The following is a 22,544-nucleotide window of genomic DNA, read 5'->3' as shown; positions in this document are numbered from 1 at the left end:
TTTTCAATGGAAAGGAAGCTCTAGAACGAGGGATCACGAGATGAGGGTGAAAGGGGTAGTCACAGAAGTAATCTTAGGAAATATTTCTTCACAGAGATATGTGGCACAGTCTCCCAGTGTAGGCAGTGAAGACAAAAACAGTATATGTATTCAAGAAAGCATGGGATATAAATACAGGGGACCTATAAGGAAGTGATGAGAATTATAACGCTGAATTAATTGTGTGGATGGGCAGACTAGATGGGCTATATGGTCTTTTTCTGCAGTCATGTTTCTATGTTTCTACAATATCGCATAATGCACAGGGGTTATCATCATGACTTAAAGAATAACTTAAGCCTATGGATTGAGAACTATGTAACTGTTAAACATACACACTCCATTCCACTTCACCCCTCACATAAATGTACTAAAGTATTGATATGCTTAAAGGGATATGTTAAAATGTGAGAATGTCCAGTGGTGTTCTTCTGAGATGGAGGCGGCAGGAATTGGAAGAGAGAGGGGTCTGGCGTGTATGTGGATGGGCAATTTTGTATTTTTGGGAGAATCCGAGGGAACAGGGGCCTGGAGAAAGAGAGAGAGGGTTGCTCTGTGCCAGGAAAGTTGAGAGGTATGGGGGGAAGGGTTGGAAGAATGCAATGTGTATATCCATGGGGGTGGGGAATTTCCTTTCAGGAGATGGACCAAGACACTGCCTTCCCTCTGCAGATAACTTATTATGTAATGACAGTTCACTACAGCCCCAGAGTAGGAATTACATTTTACATGATAAATGCATGCACACAATTTAAAACCTAATTAGGTTACTACCATGCTATTTAAATGTTTTGCATATGCAAACACATAAAATGTTAACACATCTGCATATATGCTAAAAAGCACCATTGGGCCACTGTGAAAGGGTTGTTTAAAACATAGGTACAAAATACCTTACATTTCAACATCTAAATTCAAAATATGTTTTCTTTTCATTGAATTGTTCTCAATCGGTGCTGTGCTTTCATCTGAACTGTCTTCTCCTGTATACTTTTCCTAGTTTTCTTTTCTATTTTACCTTTCCAATTCTCATCTCCCATCTTTTCTTTCACACTTTTTTCTCTCATCTTTCCTCTTTACATCTTTCTATTCTCCATAGTGGCCTAATCTTTTCATTATCACCTCTTAACTTTACCAAACTTCTCCAGCTCTCCAGAAGTTTTATCTCCTTCTCACAAACCTCCCCTCCATCTCTCTTGTTCTTTCACCCTTTATCTTCTTCTTCATTCTCAATTTTCTAATCCTCATATTTTACTCATTGTCCCTTTCCATCCATCAGTCTATAACTTTGCCTCTCCCCAGAGTCTTCCAGCCCATCTCCCCTTCTCTAACTCTTAGCCCATCCACCCAGCTCTCACCCCTGTACTCTCCCTGCTCTATCATCTACCCCTCCCTTTGCGCTCATTTTCATTCCTTTTCCCAGCTCTTATCCTCTATGCTTCCCATCCTAGCTTGTCTATTTATTTATTTATTTATTTATTTATTTATTTAAAAAGGCTTCTATATAACGCAGCAGTTTACAAATATAACATACAAAGTCAAAACCTAATCGTCTGTACAAACAAAAGCAATAAAGATAAAATAACATAAAAAACATAAAAATTAACAGATAATGAGGCAAACTCAATATCATCATTTATTGTCTAGCAGCATTGTCAGTTGCAAATTCTTGCATGTGCAGTCAGGTTTTTAAGGCTTTCTTGAATATGTCTACAGTATTCAGCCCCTCTGACTCCCTCTCCAGTCCTCAGTCCTTTCTCAGTTTTGGTCCACTCTCCTCCCCTCTGAGATCCCTTGCCAGTTCTCACCCCCTCTTCAATAACTCTGACCTTCCTTTCTAATTTTCACTCCCTCATCCACAGCTCTTCTTCTCTCCCCAGTTCTCATTGCTTGTTCCCCAGTTTTGGACCATATCCCTCACACTCTCACTGATTCCAAGAGGAAGAAAGGTTGTGACAGGTGCTAGCGACAAAGACACAAAATAAAATATCATAATGGAACATAACAAAGCAAAGAAAAAAAATAAGAAAACATCCTTACCCCTGGGATGGGTAAACCCTGTAAAAAAGCAGATTTAGTAAGTTATTATTCAAAGGCGTATCTGCTATCAACTACAGTGTTGAATACACACTCCAGTGTACCCTGTGACATAATTTCTTAGAAAGGGTGTAGTTTCTTTGCCAAGTGTCTAATTATGCAATATTACCCAACAAAGCAGGCATCATCAGGGTAGAATTAAGTCTGTTGGAAAGATCAAGGAGTTCAAAACACTTGGTCACTAACAATAAGAAGCATCCTGCTATGAGAATAACATTGTTAATCTAAAATGGGAATAATATGAGTGAAAGACAACACTTTGTATTCTTAACCAAAAAAATGTAACGCATATCAAATAAGCATACTGAATAGCTTCATGAGACATGATTACACACACTAACCCCCTGACCTTTCAACCAAACATTCCACTGAGCACTGCTAAAGCAATCAGAGTAGTTGATATAATCCAAAATTTGGGAGTAAACCCGATTAACTGATTTAGCAGACTTTGACACACATGCTAGTCAAGACCATTAATCAAGCAATAAGAATACATATAGGAATGCTTGACTGGATTTTCTGTTATGTTTATCTAAAGAACTTTCTAAATCTTTTTGACTGGAGAATAACTTGAAGTGTGAAGGAGTCCTGGACTATGAGCCAGGTTTATAATGTTAAGAAATTTGAGAGTGTATAGGGAACCTTTGCTCCTCATGGAAATCCAAGCATTGAATTGCTCAAAATCATTGTGCTAATGGGCTGCTTAAGTCTACCTGTCATGTTAATTAACAGATCATAAGCCCTTAGTTTTCAAGTTAGACACATTTTGTGCTTATTGTTTCAGTTAGTGCCCAGTGAAAATGGATCCTCCAACTCATCTCTTCTGTTCCATGCAACTGACTTCATCAGACAGTGACCCGCTTCTTGTCTGATAATCAGGAGATGGGACACCCAGGCCCAGCTTTATGAATAGGCAACACAGGCAGTCACCTCCAGTGCCAAAATTTGAAGACATCATCCAGCTCCAGTTGCTATTTGTTGCTCAAGCCCCTTCCCTTCAAGCAGCAGAGAACAGGAAGGGAAGAGCTGGAGAAGGGAGCAGAGCAACTGTTTTCTGCTCTGCAGTGTATTTTCCAACCCCACCCCTACCCTTCCTGTTCCTACAAGAGTGAGGAGATGAGACTGGAACAGACACCAAGGCGGCAAGTGAGGATAAATAGAAGGAGAAGGGCTAAAAAGGAAGCAGATCAATTGTTTTCTGCTCCAATGTGTCTGATCCAGCATCACCCTTCCCCACCTGTGTAAACAGGTAGCATGTGGAAAGAAACAGGAAGGGATGGGCTGGAGCAGACACAGCTCAGCCTGCGATCCCAGGACTTGGGACTCAACTGAGGGCAGAGTAGAGGAGGAGGAGGAGGAAGGAGACACCTTGGAGAAAATGTTATGGAGCTATTTGTGATTCATGGGGATGAGGGAAGGGGAAGGAGACAACTGGAGTCAGGAAAGAGTAAAGAGGAAGAGTGCTGGGGTCAGGGAAGATGAAGAGTGATGGGGTCAGGGAAGGTGAAGAGTGCTGATATCAGGTCTGGGGGAAGGGGGAGTGTCATAGGATTATGTCTGGAGGAGAAGAAGGGTGGATGAGAAAGAGAGAGGAGGAGCATATGTGCTTGTGTGTATGTGTGTGTGTTCGAGAGAGTATGTGGATTAGCAGGGAAGAAAGAAAGTTGATACACATCACATACCCCCTCAATGCTGCTAATCAACTGCAATCTCAGTGTGACCACAACTCAAATGTTCTCAGGTACGTTAACTCTAGGGATGTGCATTCATTTGCAACAAAATAGGAAAACAGACGATATTTCCTATTGCGTTGCGTTTCGGGGAGGTGATGAAATGATAAGAAAATTTCATGTGGTTTTCTTATCGTATTTTTTTTTGGGGGGGGGGAGGAGAAAGGGCACATTAAAAAAAACAAAAAACCCAAACCCACCCCAACCCTTCAAATTTAATTAATTGCAACCCCCCACCCTCCCGACCCCCCAAGATTTACCGAAAGTCCCTGGTGGTCCAGCGGGGGTCCCGGGAGTGATCTCCCCCTCTCGGGCCGTCGGCTGCCACTAATCAAAATGGCGCCGATGGCCTTTTGCCCTTACCATGTGACAGGGGCTATCGGTGCCATTGGTTGGCCTCTATCACATGGTAGGAGCAATGGACGGCTGAATCACATCTCTAGTTAACTCCATTTCTGGCACCAGCTCAGAACTTGATACATGCCACAGGGGCATCCAGATGATGCCTCTCCCCTCCCCTCTCTTCCCCTTACCTGCCCTCTTCTACTGTGGCCCGGCCCATGGCAACAGTGGAAAGAGGCTGTGAACACACTCACTCTTACAGGCCCATGCTAACTTCTTTCCATTATTATCACAGGCCAAGGCGGACTAGAGGAGATGAGGGAAGGGATGAAATGGATTGAGGGTGTGTGTGCAAAAGGAGAGATCCTGGCCAGGGGCACTCTTGAGGAACCAACTCTTTTGCCCCCACTCACCCACTCCCCTCACCGAGAAAGTACTTATGGGTATCAAAGTCTCAAATACAACCCTGATGAAAACACAGGTGACAATACCTCAATACCCATGATATGCTTCTTCACCAAGGACGAGCTTCCAGACCTGGTCACACACAGATTAAAAGAGCTTGCTATCCCGGGCACAAGTACCTCAGGAGAACCTAAGATAAACCCCCTACTAGAGGGACTCCATCAGACCTCCCGCCATTTCCCACTATTACAAGCTGTCCCACAACTAATTGACCTGGAATGGGATGCCCCAGAAACTACGTTCAAAGGGGGCCGTGCTCTGGCAGCCATGTACCCTCTAGACCCAGCCGCCAAAGATCTCCTGGCATGTCTGAAAGTGGATGCCATGGTCTGTGCGGTCTTGAAGTGCACTACTATCCCGGTGGAGGGAGGAGCAGCACTCAAGGATGCTCAAGACAGACGTCTGGAATCTATCCTCAAACAGTCCTTTGACGTCTCCACTATGTCTTTACAGATCGCGGCCTGCTGTGCCGTGGTGACACGCGCCTGCTTATCACAGACCAGGAACAACACTCCTGGGGAGGCCCTGGAACCAGCAGTATCATTCCTTGTGGACGTCGCTTCTGATCTGGTACGCACCGCAGCTAGAGGAGTGTCATCCGCCGTGGCAGCCAGAAGACTAATCTGGCTCTGAAACTGATCGGCCGACACATCCTCCAAAACGAGACTCACAAGGAAACCTTTCAAGGAAACACTTCTGTTCAGAAGCGAACTAGAGAAACTAGCCAACAAATGGGGCGAGTCCCCACTGCTGCAGCTACCGGAGGACAGGAATAAGAGAAACCAGCAATCCTTCCCCTGAACCTCCAGGGGCAGAGGATCACAGCGCTTCAACCCATATAGAAGCACATATCAAGCGGTCCATATAGAAGCACCGCCCCGCAGTCCGAAGCCAGTCCTTTCGGAACAAGCACAACAAAAGGGGAGCCAGCTCAGGCTCCGGCCCCAGCCGCACCCCACAATGAAAATCAGCCAACCCGTCCAAAGGAAGAAGCCATAGGGGGCAGACTTGCCCTATTCTACCAAAGATGGGTCGAGATAACTTCGGACAAGTGGGTTCTATCCATCATTTGAGAGGGATATTACCTGGATTTCCACCACTTCCCTCTGGACAAGTTTGTGAAATCTCCCTGCCACGACCCTTCCAAGAGGATGGCAGTGGAAGCTACACTGACCAGATTGCTAGCCTTAGAGGCTATAATTCCGGTGCCTCCACAACAAATAAATACTGGACATTATTCCATCTATTTTATCGTCTCCAAGAAAGAAGGAATGTTCAGACCCATCCTGGACCTCAAGGTGGTCAACTGTCACCTGAAGATTCCTTGCTTCTGCATGGAACCCTACGCTCGGTAATAAGGGCGATACAACCGGGAGAGTTCCTTACATCCCTGGATCTGTCGGAAGCCTACCTACACATTCCGATCCATCAAGAGCATCAGTGTTTTCTACACTTCTCAATCCTGGACCATCACTATCAGTTCCGGGCACTACCTTTCGGGTTAGCCACTGCACCCTGGACGTTCACCAAGATCATAGTGGTGATGGTGGCAGCAACACTGAGGAAGGAAGGAATCCATGTGCACCCTTATCTAGACGATTGGCTGATCAGGGCAAAATCCCCAGAGGAAAGCCACCAGGCAACCAACAGAGTCAAAACTCTACTGGAGAGCCTCGGGTGGGTGGTCAACACAAACAATAGCTGCCTTCAGCCCTCCCAATCTCTAGAATACTTGGGAATCCGGTTTGACACCAAACAAGACAAGGTCATCCTGACACCGACAAGGAGATCAAAACTGATGACCCAGTTACGAACCATGTTGAGCGAACTTCACCCCACAGCATGGGATTACCTACAAGTCCTCGGCCTCATAGCATCCACACTGGAAGTAGTGCCATGGGCACGAGCTCACATGAGACCCTTACAACGCTCTCTACTATTACGATGGAATCCACTGTCCCAGAACTATACCGTATGTCTTCAGCTCCCGGATAGAGTTCGGGCCCAACTACGATGGTGGCTACAAGAAGCCCATCTGAGCCAGGGAACGAGATTATCCTCACCAACCTGGATCCTACTTATCATGGATGCCAGCCTACGAGGATGGGGAGCACACTGCCAGGAACTAACCGCCCAAGGGCAATGGAACAAAGAAGAGTCGGGATGGAACATCAATCACCTAGAAGCCCGGGCAGTCAGACTAGCCTGCCTATGGTTCGGTCACAGACTCCGAGACAAAGCAGTCAAAGTAATGTTGGCAATGCCACAACAGTGGCCTACATCAATGGTCAGGGAGGAACAGAAGCCAACAGGTGTCTCTAGAAATAAGACCTCCAAATGTCATGGGCAGAAGCAAATCTTCAAGAGATCTCAGCCATCCACATCGCCGGGAAAGAAAACATCGCTGCGGACTACCTCACCAGAGAAAGTCTAGATCCAGGAGAATGGAGGCTGTCTACCACAGCATTCCAATTGATAGTAAACTGTTGGGGAACACCAACCATGGACCTCCTGGCAAACTGGTCCAATGCCCAAGTACCCAGTTTCTTCAGCCGCAGGCAGGAACCCCAGTCCCAGGGAATCGATACCCTGGTACAGACCTGGCCACAGGAGACGCTGTTATATGCCTTCCCACTGTGGCCCCTATCGGGCGTGATCATCCACAAGATAGAGCACCACAGGGGACCAGTACTTTTAGTGGCCCTGGACTGGCCAAGAAGACCGTGGTACACAGACATGCAAAGACTACTGACAGGGACCCCCCTGCCACTACTTCCACACAGAGACCTGCTCCAACAGGGACCGATCCTCCACGAGGATCCAGCTCGATTCTCTCTTAAGGTCTGGCCATTGAGAGGACTCACCTAAGGAAGAGCTGATACTCGGGGGCAGTAATTGACAGCCTACTCCGAGCACACAAGTTCTCCACATCGCTAACATACATAAGGATTTGGAGAGTATTTGAAGCTTGGTGTGAGGACCGCGACATCATACCATGCTCAGTCAAAATTCTTGCGATTTTGGAATTCCTGCAGAATGGCCTACAGAAGGGATTGTCTCTCAACTCCATCAAGGTACAGGTGGCCGCATTATCATGCTACGGAACCAAGAGCAAGAGCTGCAGCATAGCCTCTCACCCAGATGTCTCCCGCTTCTTGAAAGGAGCCAAGCAGATCCGACCACCCCTAAAGTGGCTGGTGCCTCTTTGGGGTGGTAGGATCTCAACCTGGTCCTAGATTTCCTAGCAGGAACCTCCTTCAGACCTCTCCACGGCCTGTCTCTCCGACTATTAACACTGAAGACAGCCTTCCTGCTGGCAGTCGGTTCGGCCCATAGTATATCCGAGCTACAAGCACTGTCCTGCCGAGAGCCGTTCCTCAGACTCACCCCGGGAACCATCCAGTTACGCACAGTTCCGTCGTTCCTCCCCAAAGTGGTGTCTCACTTCCATCTCAACCAAACCATCTCGCTTCCATCGCCAGATGAGCTTAAGAATTTGGAAAAGGCTCGAAGTCTACGCCATCTCTATGTTGGCAGGCTCCTAGTCCAATACCTGGAAAGGTTGGAATCCAAACGAAAGACGGACCATCTATTTGTCCTTCACAGTGGGAAGAAGCAAGGGGAAGCGGCCTCGCGAGCAACCATAGCCCGCTGGATCAAAGAAGTCATGAAGGCGGCCTACATAGAAGCAGGCAAGCCACCACCTTTACAAGTCAAGGCCTGTTCTACTAGAGCCCAGGCAGTGTCCTGGGCAGAAACCAAGATGCTGTCACCCGCCGAGATCTGCAGGGCGGTTCATGGTCCTCCATCCACACCTTCTCCAGGTTTCACCGCCTGGATGTTCAGGCTCAGGAGGACACAGCATTTGCAAAGGCAGTACCAAGTGGGTCACGGGCAGCCTCCTACCCGGTTTGGGAGTAGCTTTTATACATCCCATTGGTCCTGAGTCCATCTGCTACACGCTAGGAAATGGAGAAATTACTTACCTGATAATTTCGTTTTCCTTAGTGTAGACAAATGGACTCAGCATCCTACCCATGGCTGCTGTTACTCATGGAATTCTCGGGGGACATCCCTGGGAGCGAGTGATTCACGGGTAAGCCATGCTTCCCTTCATCTAGGACACCCATCCTACCGGGTGTCGACATTTCTCGGTTGAGGGCACTGGTGGTCTCCAGCTATAGCCAATTCAACCGGTTCAAATTAATTAAGTTAACCAAGTTATAAAGTTAATCAAGTTATCCAAGTTATAAAGTTAATCAAGTTATTCAAATTATTCAGTCATGCATATATCCACAATGCTTTTCGAGGAGAATACTGAAAAGCTGCGCTTCCTGCAGGAGTATATGTAATAGGGATCTCGTCAGATTGAAATCTGATCCGTCTCAACTGCTATCAGGAGTACACTATACCCATTGGTCCTGAGTCCATCTGTCTACACTAAGGAAAATGAAATTATCAGGTAAGTAATTTCTCCATTTTTACCTGTGCTGGATCAAATGGAATAGGGATTGGAATTGGAACCTGTGAAGAAAAAGGAGATTTAGGGTAAAAGTACAGTATTATTCGGTGGTGTAAAATGTCCATAGTTATTAATAGTTAGTATACTAATGTTATTGTTTTTCTGATTATATTCTCAGCAATACTTTCTGCTCATCTATGAGGGTTTAACACCTATTTTCATTGTACAAGTGGCTTTTATGCTTATATGTGGTTTGTTGTACTACTATAGATTAATTTACCACATAGTTATCAGTATTGTGCCTTGTATTGCCAGTTTGAATTTGGCATGGGCAGGGCAGGAGGCACCTACTCTGCCATTTACCAGAGGCCTTTCCACTGAGATCATCCAAGGGTAAGTGACGGGTTGAGGGAGGAAGTGGGATGGAAATCATTAGAGTCCTCGTGCACAGATACAACTGGCTAGGTTTAGGCCAGCTATCCCTGCACAGAGGGATAGATGTATAAATTTAAATTAGTGCTAGTTGGCAAAGTTCTTTCCTGGATCTATAGTGACTCAGCCCCAGAAACACCCAGAATTTCAGCTGCTAAATACTGCCTCCTAGTTTCATTATGTATAGCTGATGGATGGCAGTAAACATTAAAAACCTTCTAACTGCATAGTTTGGCTTCAGATCACTTTCAAAATTTAGCCCTTAGGATGGAAGTCACCCAACTTTGGGACGTAGAAAAATATTTGTCAGAATCAAAATAATTGCATCCTATGTTCATAACATGACTTACAGGCACTGTATGTCTTACAAACTTTGAGTAAATACCTTACACAGATCTTTTTATTCACATCATTCTCACTCTGAATGGTGTAACATGTTAATAACTTCATTACAATATGTGTGACCCTCATTATCACTTCTCAGATATTCAGTCACCCACCTAAGATCACCAGCATCTGGTAGTGGGTGGAGGAAGCCATCTTAAGTGTCAAAATAATTCCCGTTAATGATAATAGGAGCTGCACAACTACAGCAGCACTATGGCCCAGACTTACTCCAGCCTATAGCAGGAGTAAATTTTAGAGATGTGCATTCATTTAAAATGAATTAGACAATTTCGGAAAATTTGTATTTCGTGTTAGTGCGCAGTAGCTGGAGTTAATGCACACTAACATGTAGTTAGTGCATGCTAAGTCCTGTCCGTGTGCACTAAGTTATAGATATATTAGTGCGTACTAAGTCCCGTTAGTGCGCACTACCTAGTTTTCTAATTTCGAAGTTAGTGCATCCTAATAGCACTTAGGACACACTAACTGGTTGTTAGCGTGCCCTAACAAAAAATGTTCCCATTAAGTTATAAATGTGTCAATTGGGGAGCAGTTCATTAGCTAGAGATATGGTTCTGCATTCCCATTGGCTGTCTTCTTACTGTCTCTTAGAGTGCACTAACTCTATGTTAGTGCACGCTAACAACCAGTTAGTGCTCCCTAAGTCCTATTAGGGCGCACTAACTCCATAATTAGAAAACTAGATAGTCTGCAGTAACGGGACTTAATGTGCACTAACACAGAGTTAGTGCACTCTAAGCCCCATTAGGGCACATAAACTCTGAAATTAAAATATGGTTAGTGCGCACTAACGTGACTTAGGGATAGATTTTTAAAGAAAGTCACACGCATACACACCGCACGCACACCTGTACTGGATTTTGTAATCCGCGCGTGTATGTGCTCGCAGAGCTTAAAAGGGGGAGGTAGATTTTAGTGAATTTTGGGCCTCTCCCAGTTCCCTCCCAGTCCACTCCAATTAAGGAGCGGACTGGGTGGGAACTTCCCTAACCCCCTGCCCTTACTCCCTCCCTCTTCCCCAGTCCTTCCTACCCCCTAAACCCTTTACCCTACCTTTTTTAAATTTTATTTCATTGCTTCCACATGGTAAAGCACCTGTTCGTTCCTCATATATTGTTGATGTGGGCTGAGGAAAATATGCAATCAAACTATACAGTTGACAATGACATGGCTTACTACAGTGAGGTATATTCTGAGGTATATGCACTCAGATACGCAGCAGAGTAGATATGGCTTATGTATCGCAGACACATGCTTAAATGTAACTCCTACCCTGACCCAGGTGCTAATAAACTGGAGTAAAAACACCCGCACTAACCTTTCCCTCTGCAAAGGCAGTTCTCTGCATTGCCCATGAATAGTTAATTGCCTCCTTTGCATGCCATTTGCAAAGTCTCAGCTAAACCAGCCATGGCTTTTTCTGCAGGTTTGTGCACAAAATTTATTTGTTCTAAATGCATTATTACATACACGCATAAGATTAGCACGGAAAAACATGCGAAATACCATGCGCAAAAACCCGCAGCAAGTTTAATCCAGCTTATTACATCGTTTTCTATATAAATACCCTTTACCATAGAATGATGTTTTAGGTTTATTCCCTTAAGCATAAGGATTACCTGTGGAACTTGAGGAGCCTGTGGAAATTGTGGGAAAAATGGAAACTGAGGCATTTGGGGTACAATAATCTGAGTGTTCTGTGGAAATAAAACAGATTATAGTATTTTAGTTTCAAAATTCTAAAATAGTTCATTGTGGAAGAAAAAAGTAAGGAAAGCAATTAATAGTAGCTTACCCGACTAGAACTTCCGCTTTCTTCAAGCTGGAGGAACCAATTAAAAATAAACATAAAAAGATTATGAAATTGTTGGGCTTATTGCTGCATTTGAAGGACAAATACACACTGCATTCTTTTGTAAATTCAAATGCTATTCTAGTTGTCATCTATTGTGGAAACTACATCAGTAAGGAGATGATACCTTGCAGGTCAGGCCTCTCTCTCTACACACACCACAACAGTCCTTTCTCTTCAGTTTCACCTGACATTCTGGATGCTGCCCAGGTAGGACAAAGGGAAATGATACATAGGGTGGGCTCGCGTCTCAGCAATGGCTGCAAACTCTGTTTTCAAAAGGAGCAAAACAAAGGCAGATGGGCAGACACATCTGAATCATTTACACATCCCACTCTTTTTTGCTTGTTTTCTTTTTTTATAAGAACTTAAGAACATAAGATAGGCCATACTGGATCAGACTAAGGGTCCATCAAGCCCAGTATCCTGTTTCCAACAGAGTCACAAGTACCTGGCAAGTACCCAAACATTAAATAGATCTCAAGCTACTGTTCCTTATTGATTGATAGCAGTTTATGGATTTTTCCTCTAGGAAATTATCCAAACCTTTTTTAAACCCAGTTACATTAACTGCTGTAACCAAATCCTCTGGCAATGAATTCCACAGTTTAACTATGCACTGAGTGAAAAAGAATTTTCTTCAATTTGTTTTAAATGAGCTACTTGCTAACTTCATGGAGTGTTCCCTAGTCCTTCTATTATCTGAGACAGTAAATAACCGATTTACTTTAACTTGTTCAAGTCCTTTCATGATTTTATAGACCTCTATCATATGGTCATCATCATCATTAAGTACCATCCTAGACACAAGGGTTGGCAATTACGATGTGCCAGTTCTCTCTGAACTTGGCTTTCTTCATTTCCTTCAGTGCTTCCTGACCCCCAACCTTATTTTTCATAAGTGCACAATTTATAAGACACATAAATAATGACATTTATTTTTCTGACTTCTAAATACAGAGTCACTTTAATTTCCGCATTTAAATCTTTGACATAGAAACAGGATCTGACAGCTGATAAGGACAATACAGTCCATCTAGTCTGCCTGCTTTGTTTCCTGGTACAATGCTAGTACCCCAGCTGATCACTTTGTCACAGGTATGGATCCTTTGTGCTTGTCCCATGCTTTTTTGAATTTCGTTACTGTTGTTGAATTCACTGCATCACATGGAATGCTAATCCATGTATCCACCAGTCATAGAAACAAAATGAGTGTGTTGGGCACAAAAGGACTATAAAGCACACCGTATCTCCCAGTCTGCTGTCTGATGTAATACCACAGTCCCCCAGTTTTTCCTCTGTCTTTCCTTCACTTTTTTTGCAAGTAAGAATTCTTTGTTCTTCTGCCATGCATTTTTAACATCTGATAAAGTTTCTGCCTCCACCACCTCCCCTGCGAGACTGTTTCATGCATCCCCCACCCTTTCCATGAAAAAAGAAATGCTCAAATGTTCCTCCTGAGTCTAGCTCCTTTGAGCCGCATACCATCACCTCTTGTTTTACAATTTTTCTTTCCAATGAGCAATGTTTGCTTCCTGTGCATTATTTACACCTTTGAGATATCTGAATTTCTCTCCTTTCCTTGAGGATATCCTTACAGAGGAATGGCTGCCAAAACTGGACACAATATTCCACACATTCCTCTTTTTCTCCTCTCATTCTCAAAATTCCGCTTTGTCCTCCCTCCTTTCGCTTACATAGCTGAATGGTTGTTACCTTTCTTTATTGGAGTACCTATCCTTTCTTCTGGTATTGATTTATCACTTGGTCTTCCCTACTCCCTCAGCTTTTCTAGATATTTTTCCCTGTCCTCCCTTTTCTGAGATTCCTTCTACCTTATGAATGCTTTAATTTTACAGTCATATTTTTGTAAACTATACTAATCTACTTTTCCTTTTATTTACTTTCCTGACATATATACTGTATATTTGTTGCACTTAAGAACTTAAGAACATGCCATACTGGGTCAGACCAAGGGTCCATCAAGCCCAGCATCCTGTTTCCAATCCAGGTTGTAAGTACCTGGCAAGTACCCAAAAACTAAGTCTATCTCATGCTACTGATGCCAGTAATAGCAGTGGCTATTTTCTAAGTCACCTTGATTAATAGCAGGTAATGGACTTCTCCTCCAAGAACTTATCCAAACCTTTTTAAACCCAGCTACATTAACTGCACTAACCACATCCTCTGGCAACAAATTCCAGAGTTTAATTGTGCATTGAGTGAAAAAGAACTTTCTCCAATTAGTTTTAAATGTGCTACATGCTAATTTCATGGAGTGCCCCCTAGTCCTTCTATTATCCAAAAGAGTAAATAACCGATTCACATTTACCCATTCTAGACCTCTCATGATTTTAAACACCTCTATCATATCCCACCCTCAGCCATCTCTTCTCCCAGATGAAGAGTCCTAACCTCTTTAGTCTTTCCTTATAGGGGAGCTATTCCATCACCTTTATCATTTTGGTCGACCTTCTCTGTACCTTCTCCATTGCAATTATATCTTTTTTGAGATGCGTTGACCAGACTTATACACAGTATTCAAGATGCAGTTTCACCATGGAGCAATATAGAGGCATTATGACATTTTCCGTTTTATTTACCATTCCCTTCTAACATTCTGTTTGCTTTTTTGACTGCCACAACACACTGAGCCGACAATTTCAATGTATTATCCACTATGATGCCTAGATCTCTTTCCTGAGTGGTAGCTCCTAATATGGAACCTAACATCATGTAACTATAGCATGAGTTATTTTTCTCTATATGCAACACCTTGCACTTGTCCACATTACATTTCATCTGCCATTTGGATGCCCAATTTTCCACTCACAAGGTCCTCCTGTAACTTATCACAAGCAGCTTGTGATTTAACTACTCTGAATAATTTTGTATCATCTGCAAATTTGATTACCTCGCTTGTCGTATTCCTTTCCAGATCATTTATAAATATATTGAAAAGCACAGATCCCAATACAGATCCCTTTGGCACTCCATTGCCCACCCCCCTCCACTGAGAAAATTGTCCTTTTAATCCTACTCTCTGTTTCCTATCTTTTAGCCAGTTTGTAATCCACGAAAGGACATTGCCATCTATCCCATGACTTTTTACTTTTCCTAGAAGCCTCTCATGAGGAACTTTGTCAAATGCCTTCTGAAAATCCAAATACACTACATCTACTTCCTTTCAAATTCTCTATTAAACTGTCTTATCAATGTCTTTCATTTAACTTGCCAATGCTTATGTTTTATCCTATTTTCTTTTGTTGGATCCTTCTTCCAATTTTTGAATGAAGATCTTTTGGCTAAAATAGCCTCTTTTACCTCACCTTTTAACCATGCCGGTAATCGTTTTGCCCTCCTGCTACCTTTCTTAATGTGTGGAATACATCTGGATTGTGCTTCTAGGATGTATTTTTTAACAATGTCCACGCCTCTTGCACACTTTTTATCTTTGTAGCTGCTCCTTTTAGTTTTTTTCTAATTATTTTTCTCATTTTATCAAAGTGGATTTGCTTACTGTTCCTCTTCCAGTCATTAAATCAAATTTGATCATATTATGATCACTATTGCCAAGTGGCCCCACCACCGTTACCTCTCTCACCAACTCCTGTGCTCCACTGAGAATTAGATCTAAAATTGCTCCCTCTCTCAACGGTTCCTGAACCAATAACTCCATAAAACTGTTATTTATTCCATCCAGGAACGTTATCTCTCTAGCATGTCCCGATGATACATTTACCCAGTCAATATTGGGGTAATTGAAATCTCCCACTATTACTGCGCTACCAATTTGGTTAGCTTCCCTAATTTCTCTTAGCATTTCACTGTCCATCTCACCATCTTGACCAGGTGGACGGTAGTATACCCCTATCACTATTCTCTTCCTCAACACACAAGGGATTTCTACCCATAAAGATTTGATTGTGCATTTAGTATCATGCAGGATGTTTATCCTCTTGGACTCTATGCCATCCCGGACATAAAGCGCCACTTGCTACAGTTCATTTTCATTTAGTCCATTGTCTTTGTACATCAATAGACTTTTTTCATCTTGCCAGTATCCCATTAAGATACTTCCCCATTTTATCAAATTCACTACTCTTGAAATCCAAGATTATGAGATATGTATGCCACCTTTATTCTTGGCTCTTATATCAAATCACTCTGTCTGATAATCACTTGACAACATGGCTCATTAGAAACACACTTCTCAGTTCCTGTTTCCATTTGTTTGAGGTAAGCCTCTAGAAGGGAATCCATGATCTCTCTACTTCTAACTGATTCCTCAGATGAGGAGCTCCAATCCACTTCTGGCAGATTAAAATCTCCCACCATTAACATCTCTTTCTTCTTTGTAACCTTATGCATGCCATTCACTATATCTCTGTCTAGCTCCTTCACCTGTGTAGGAGGTCTGTAGATCACTCCAGTGTAGATAGTCCATGTGTTTGGATGGCAACTTATAGTCAGCACCAGAGCCAGCCACTGCACAAAATGATGCCCACCACTGAAATTACTGACAGTGTATAGGCTTATCTTGGCAACATCAGCAGCAACTGTACTACTGCCACAGAATGCTTACAGTTAAAACAGCTAGCATTGTATATTAATGCTATTTCATAAAGTCCATTACATTCAGCAGATCATTACGAGTATTAGAAACTCAAAGAAAATGGCAGTTGTGTTCAGATGTCTATTATATACAATAAATCTTTTAGACAGTTTGTTAGTAGTTTATGATATGTTTTGCCATTCATATATAATATATGTACTTACAGGGACTGGCATGCTAAGGGCGGTGGTCAAAAGACAGGTAAGAAAGATGAGTTTCATATTGATTGATAAACCTAAAGCAATGAAGATAAATAAAAAAAAACATATTATATGCTGTCATTTTGATTATTTTCCATTATAACGTTGTGTAGTCTTTTCTTTATAGTGATAGAGATTCTTATTATTGTGCTTTACTATTTGCAAGTTTCATATGTTGCCAAAGTTGTTTAACGTTTGCATTTTATGCACATATTGTAATACTGAAATGTCTGCTGAGAGGGTGCTAATTGGCTCCAGATTTTCAGGACAGGTTGATCCAGTCCTAGTTTTACCACATGGCATTTAGGGATTTTTAGTTTTGATTTCTCTATTGTATTCCCTAAGAAAAGCAAGTCTCTGCATGCATGGTGTAAAGCTAGGACAGGATCAACCTGACCTGAAAATCTGGAGCTACTTGGTAACTCTAGCTGAAACATACATATTTGCATAAGGAAAAGCCTAACTGTTCCTTTTCTACTAAACCTGTTTGCGATTTTATACTACTATATGAACATTTTCATATATAGTGCCTTCCCCCTCCTGCCATTTCACCATCCTCACAGACCATGTGCTTTCTATTTCAGTGAATCAATCTGTTTGAATAAGATTGCAGATTGGAAATGTGACTGCTGATTGAAACATAATCTAGATCAAAGCAAACAACTGACTCTTCTTCGTTGATCTTTAATATTACATTAATAGGTAAAGAATTGTGCCATGCAGTCACTGTGTTCAATCAGATGACTTTTAGACAATGCATACAAGTAAGTGATTGATGTGAGTTCCACAGGCTTCCATGTCTAGATTATTCCATACTTTGGCATAGAGGTCAGTGGAAATGCCTGTGAAAAGTTTTACAGTCTGTAGCATCTTAGCAGAGCACAAAGCTTCCTGAATGAAATGTGGAGGATTTGGCTTGTACGAACATTCTAGAGCACATTAGATCTCCTTACAAAAAGGTTCCTGCTGTACTTAAAAAAGGGCTACAAGAATTTACTCATTACCACTGATGTTTTTCCCAAGGCTTAACTTTAAAATTCAACTCAAACTTTGTTTCCTTACCTACCAGTAATGAAGACAAGCATTTATGTATTGCCATCTCTTAATGAAATCACATTCCAACAACAACTAACAAATATATTATGGATGAATTTTCAAAGCAGTTACACATGCAAATTTAACATACTATCTTAGCAATTTTCAAAAGCCATTTACCCATATCACTGCATTTTACATGGGTAAAAACTACAGACAATTCAATGGCATATATTGTAATAATTTTCAAACGCCCACTTACACAGGTAAAATGCATTTACATGTGTAAAACCAAGTTGTAATCATGTAAATGCTTTTGAAAATCAGGCCCATAGAAAATAATGGTTGACTTACCTATCAGTGACCGTCAAGCAGAGCAGCTGAAGAGCAGGTGAAGTCCTTTCATTGTAGCACACGTATTTAAACTGTGATCTTAATGCCAGGGTTTTAATTATTAGTCTGCAAATCATTGTGAGTCAGAAGAGCACTGAGCACACATGATGCAATCAGTTATCTTCTTAATGTAATGTGTTGCCAAAAATCTTAGGAATCTCATTAAGGTTCACTAATACTATAAGTTTGCTGTAGAAGGAAAACACAAACACTTGCTTGTGTATTACAAATGATTTGTATAGTTGTGGGCCAAATTTACATTTGAGTACTGTAGTGAAATATTTGGATCTCTGCAAAATGCTATCTTATATGGCACCAAATCTTCCATCTAAAATGGTCCTAGTTAGGTATTCGAGTACCAATACGCATAGCAAATGAAAATCTTGAGGCCATTTATGTCCTGGGAATAGAACAGGTTGAGGGTCTCTATGGTGATTGCATCATGACCACAGCCTTCACTGCCAAAAAAATCAAGAGAGAACACTCACAACCTATTTGCCAACACATCCAAGCAATGGTTGGCATTTACTTTACGAGAAAGAAATAGAACTCAGCCTTCTTAGGGACCCAGCAAACACACAAGCCTTCACATGAAATACCAACACATAGCTAACATAGCCAGTCAGGAAACAATCAGGAACCTAGTTCAGGACCACAGGATTGAGGATTCAGCAGTAGAACATTTCTAATCCTTCAAATAAACAAAGCATGGGGCCAGCCCATGTACTGTGCACGCCATGCAGCAGAATCTGGGTTGAGTCCCAGCTCAGATCTTCCTCTCCCTAGGTTGGCTAAGGCTGAAGATGCTGCAGACAGGGATGGAATTTTGCTTTTTCTGCCCCCCCTAGGCACTGTTGTTGCCTGCTTCCTCCTCTGAAGACCTCTGACTTCCCCCATGATCTTCAATTCCCCATCCCTTGAACACCTGATTCTCCTGCCACTCTTCCCTGTAGTTCTCTGATTCAATTCCAGCAATTGCCCACCCATACTTTGGCTTCAATACCTCCAACAACTGCCTCCCTTTGGTCTCAATCCCCCCAGCACCTGCCCCTGACTTTGGCCTCAATCTCTCCCCTCTGGTATAAGACACCCCCCCCCCCTTCAGTGGCCTCAGTTTCTCTCCTGCTCCTTCAGTTTCCATTCTCTCCACACACAAACATCTATCTCATTTTCCTCTGTCAAATACCAGTTCTTCCCGTCTTTATCTGCCAGTGGGCTTGGAAATCCCCATTGACCTCACAGCTCCAATCCCAGCTCCTCTTTTCTTCTTCTGCCAGTGGGACCTGGAGATCCTTGCCAGCCTCACAGCTTCAGTCCTGGTTCCTCTCCTTTTCTTCCACTGGCAAAGCCTTGAGAACCCCATTAGCCTCATAGCAGAGATAAAGAGGATCTCTGAGCTCTACAGAGGAAGGTGGGAGGGAAACCAGTCGAAGAGGGGGTGCAAGATTAGAGGTCTGCAGAAAGTTTTTCACCCCCAAAATTGCATCACCACAGGCACAGGCATAGTGTGTCTATTGGGAAATCCAGGCCTGGCTGTAGAGATAGCTTCCACAGATGCTGGAGGAGTCATTTAAATCATTGTATTTTATACTGTGAAAGGTTGCAGTTTAATAAAATCAAACTTTTTTAGATGGAAAAAAAAATTGTAGAACAAGGGGGTCATAATATAAAGCTCCAAAAGGGTCGTGTCAGGACCAATGTCAGGAAGTATTTCTTCATGGAAAGGGTAGTGGATGTATGTCCTCAATATCCAGTAGAGGAAGTGAGGAGTGGACAAGGATGGTAATTGAAATCAAAAGGGCATGGGATAAACACAGAGGATTCCTAAAGAAAAAATGATGGAGATGAAGAAAAGGGTAATCATATTGACTAGGATAACCTGCACACATCCTCAATTACCCTAAGAATAAAAAAAAAAAAGCTTGCTGAGCAGACTGGATTGACCACTTCGGTCTTTTTCTGCTGAAATTTCCCAGGTTACTATGTTACCTGTCAGGGATCACTACATGGTGCTATCCTTTATTATGGGGAACTTTCCAGCAATAAGAGGATCAAGGGTGGTGTGAATTAGGGACTGATGTATATTTTGGCCCTTGCCCAAAAAGGGGGTGAGTTGGGAGGTGACAGAATAGTGCTTTCCACGAGCAGCCCTGGGTTAACCATTAAGTAAAATAAGCACATGCATAGGACAGCAAGGAAAGGGGGGCACCACAGAGTTTTGAAATTTGCATTTTTTCTGTTGCTCCCTAGTTATAAGTAAATTGCTTATATTGCTTACTGCTTTTTAGTGCTAAATACAATTTTTTAAAAAGTTTATATTTATTATAGTTGTGGGGTTCTTGCCTGGAAGAAAACTGAAATTTTAATCTCTTATTTCACACTTACTGAGTCTTAATGTCTTGTCAGTTAAGCAATGGAAGGGCCAAGGGGGGCACTATTGTCAGGTTGTGCTTAGGCCATCAGTTGGTCTTAATCCGACCCTGTCCACAAGGCTCTGGGAAGAGTTTTGAAGGAATCTCAGGGAGTTTGGTGTGTCTATTGGTTATTTGCTGAGAGCTGTGGCCTAGCCTGGGCTTCCATTTTATGGATACATGGAAGAGGAGGAGCTCTAATGCAAGTGGTAAAGATTAACATATGAACTTTTCACCACCAAGCAGGTAGGAATATTTGTCTTAGGCCAGTCTGCCAGTTTGTGAGTACTTTGAGGAATTTCAAGGACTGTACACTTTTTTTTCTGAGCTGAGTAGCAGAAAGCCTGAGGGAGAAAGTATAGTTACTACAGTGGATAAAGATAACTTAAGCTGATTGTGTCTGTAACAATCGTATTTCTGATTAAAACTGTAAGCTGTTTCTGAATTCTGCATTGTTCGGGTTGAGTTTTGAAGCTTTTCTTGTAACTACTGGATCTTTGCATTTTGTGAGTTTATTCCCCAACACCAATACACAGGAGAACCAAATATGGCCAATAATGAAATCTTTATTGTAAGGAAAATGTATCTTTGGTTTACAAGGTATTGGTGGAAGGAAAGAGAACAGTTACAGAGAGTGCAGTGTCTGACTGCTCTCCAAACTCCTTCAGAGAGCTAGCTATTACATCTCTTTCTTATATGCAGTATTCTTGCTATAGGCTCCATATCCCTCCGTTCCCCCCGCCCCCATCATGCATTACCCAGACCTTTTGTAAATTGTCATTTACCATGCACCAAAAAAGGGCACTGAGATACACTTCCTACCCCTAAGCCAGTATAGCCCCCTCTTCTGACCACAAATGTCACAGCTCTGGTTCTGCATTTCACCTCAGCGCCCGGGCAAACTGCTTCATGCTCTCTGCTAACTGTTGTCAGGCTGGCACATACGGGTTCCTCTTTTGTATATGTTCCTTCTGTGCTGCCTGTCAGTGTCTCTGTAAAGATGCAACTCTCCCTTTGGCTGGAGCTTTGAACACATGAGCATCTTGCCCGACCTTTGGTACTTGTTACCAGGGAGATTTATACAATTTTTTTCAGGTAAACTTTATTTTGTTTGTAGCATACCTTCTGGAGTGGACTGCGTATTATTTGCAGACTATGAACCCTTTTTATTGGCCCTGTAAGAACATTCCTGCCCCCATTCCACAGAACTTGAGTTTCCCTGTCCCATGTGAGTGTCCAGTGCTCTCTGAGGCTGGGACGTCAGGCCTCCTCCCCCGGGAGGGTGGGAAAAATAAACTTATACTAAAACAGATGTACCACAAAGCCTACAACATTTTCAGCATCACTGTCATCTTTCAGACAATCATTATGGACCAGATGGTATTGCATTTGAAAAGATTTGCCCAGATTTTGCTGACCTTGTACAAAAGCATAAAAATATGCATGCCTCGTATTATAGATATATGTAAGAGATGTTATAAGCAAATGTATTTCATTCCAGAATTTTCAAAATTAAGGGCTCAATATTCAATATTCAGTAGCCATAGGATGGAGTCCTGCTGCAGCCAGCAACGGGAAATGTCTAATATAATGTCATTGTGGTTTATAGAGAGGTTCTCTGTGTTTCTATATGTTTTCTGTTAATTTACTTTATAAAATAAAACAATATATATCATTTTCACATGTGTTCAATTTAAATCTGTATATCTATTACTGATCAGACATTTGGCATGTGGTTGAAAGCACATCATGGTGCTTGGGGAGGGAGTGAACTGGAATAAGACGTTTGTTGGGGAGAGGAGTACACAGGGGTAAGTGAGGGGTTTGTGGGTGGGAGGGAGGGAGTGACCTGGCGTGAGTCAGGGATTTGAGAGAAGGTAAGAGTGAACAAACTAAATGGGGATCTATATATAGCTAGAAACAAGCTGAATAAAAAGTGGTCAAAATTCAACATTTTTACTACATTGATTAGTAAATGCAAGAAATTCACTTGCAAACAAACATTAATTTGCCTCTACCATAGAGACTAGGGGTGTGCATTCGGATTGACCGCATTAGTAAAA

General features: G+C 42.4%; 1 protein-coding gene across 2 annotated transcripts in view; it reads right to left on the bottom strand.

Moving 5' to 3' along the window:
- LOC115080664 (U1 small nuclear ribonucleoprotein C-like) overlaps window positions 1-18,076 on the bottom strand; it is a 32,608-nt gene extending 14,532 nt beyond the window's left edge. Inside the window, exons 1-6 of one of the 2 annotated variants that reach the window (XM_029585011.1) lie at window positions 18,032-18,076; window positions 16,607-16,677; window positions 11,771-11,797; window positions 11,595-11,672; window positions 9,159-9,197; window positions 2,080-2,097 (exon numbers count right to left, since the gene is read on the bottom strand). In XM_029585011.1, the coding sequence (XP_029440871.1) occupies window positions 2,080-2,097; window positions 9,159-9,197; window positions 11,595-11,672; window positions 11,771-11,797; window positions 16,607-16,663 (219 nt within the window). In that variant the 5' untranslated portion in view covers window positions 16,664-16,677; window positions 18,032-18,076. The remainder of the gene's footprint in view (window positions 1-2,079; window positions 2,098-9,158; window positions 9,198-11,594; window positions 11,673-11,770; window positions 11,798-16,606; window positions 16,678-18,031) is intronic. The other variant, XM_029585019.1, reaches the window with a different exon arrangement.
- Between the last annotated feature and the right edge of the window lie 4,468 nt (window positions 18,077-22,544).

This window comes from Rhinatrema bivittatum, chromosome 1, assembly GCF_901001135.1.
Source record: "Rhinatrema bivittatum chromosome 1, aRhiBiv1.1, whole genome shotgun sequence".
Taxonomy (NCBI): domain Eukaryota; kingdom Metazoa; phylum Chordata; class Amphibia; order Gymnophiona; family Rhinatrematidae; genus Rhinatrema; species Rhinatrema bivittatum.
Note: the sequence above shows the minus strand (reverse complement) of the source record. Positions and strands in the feature narration are given on the sequence as shown.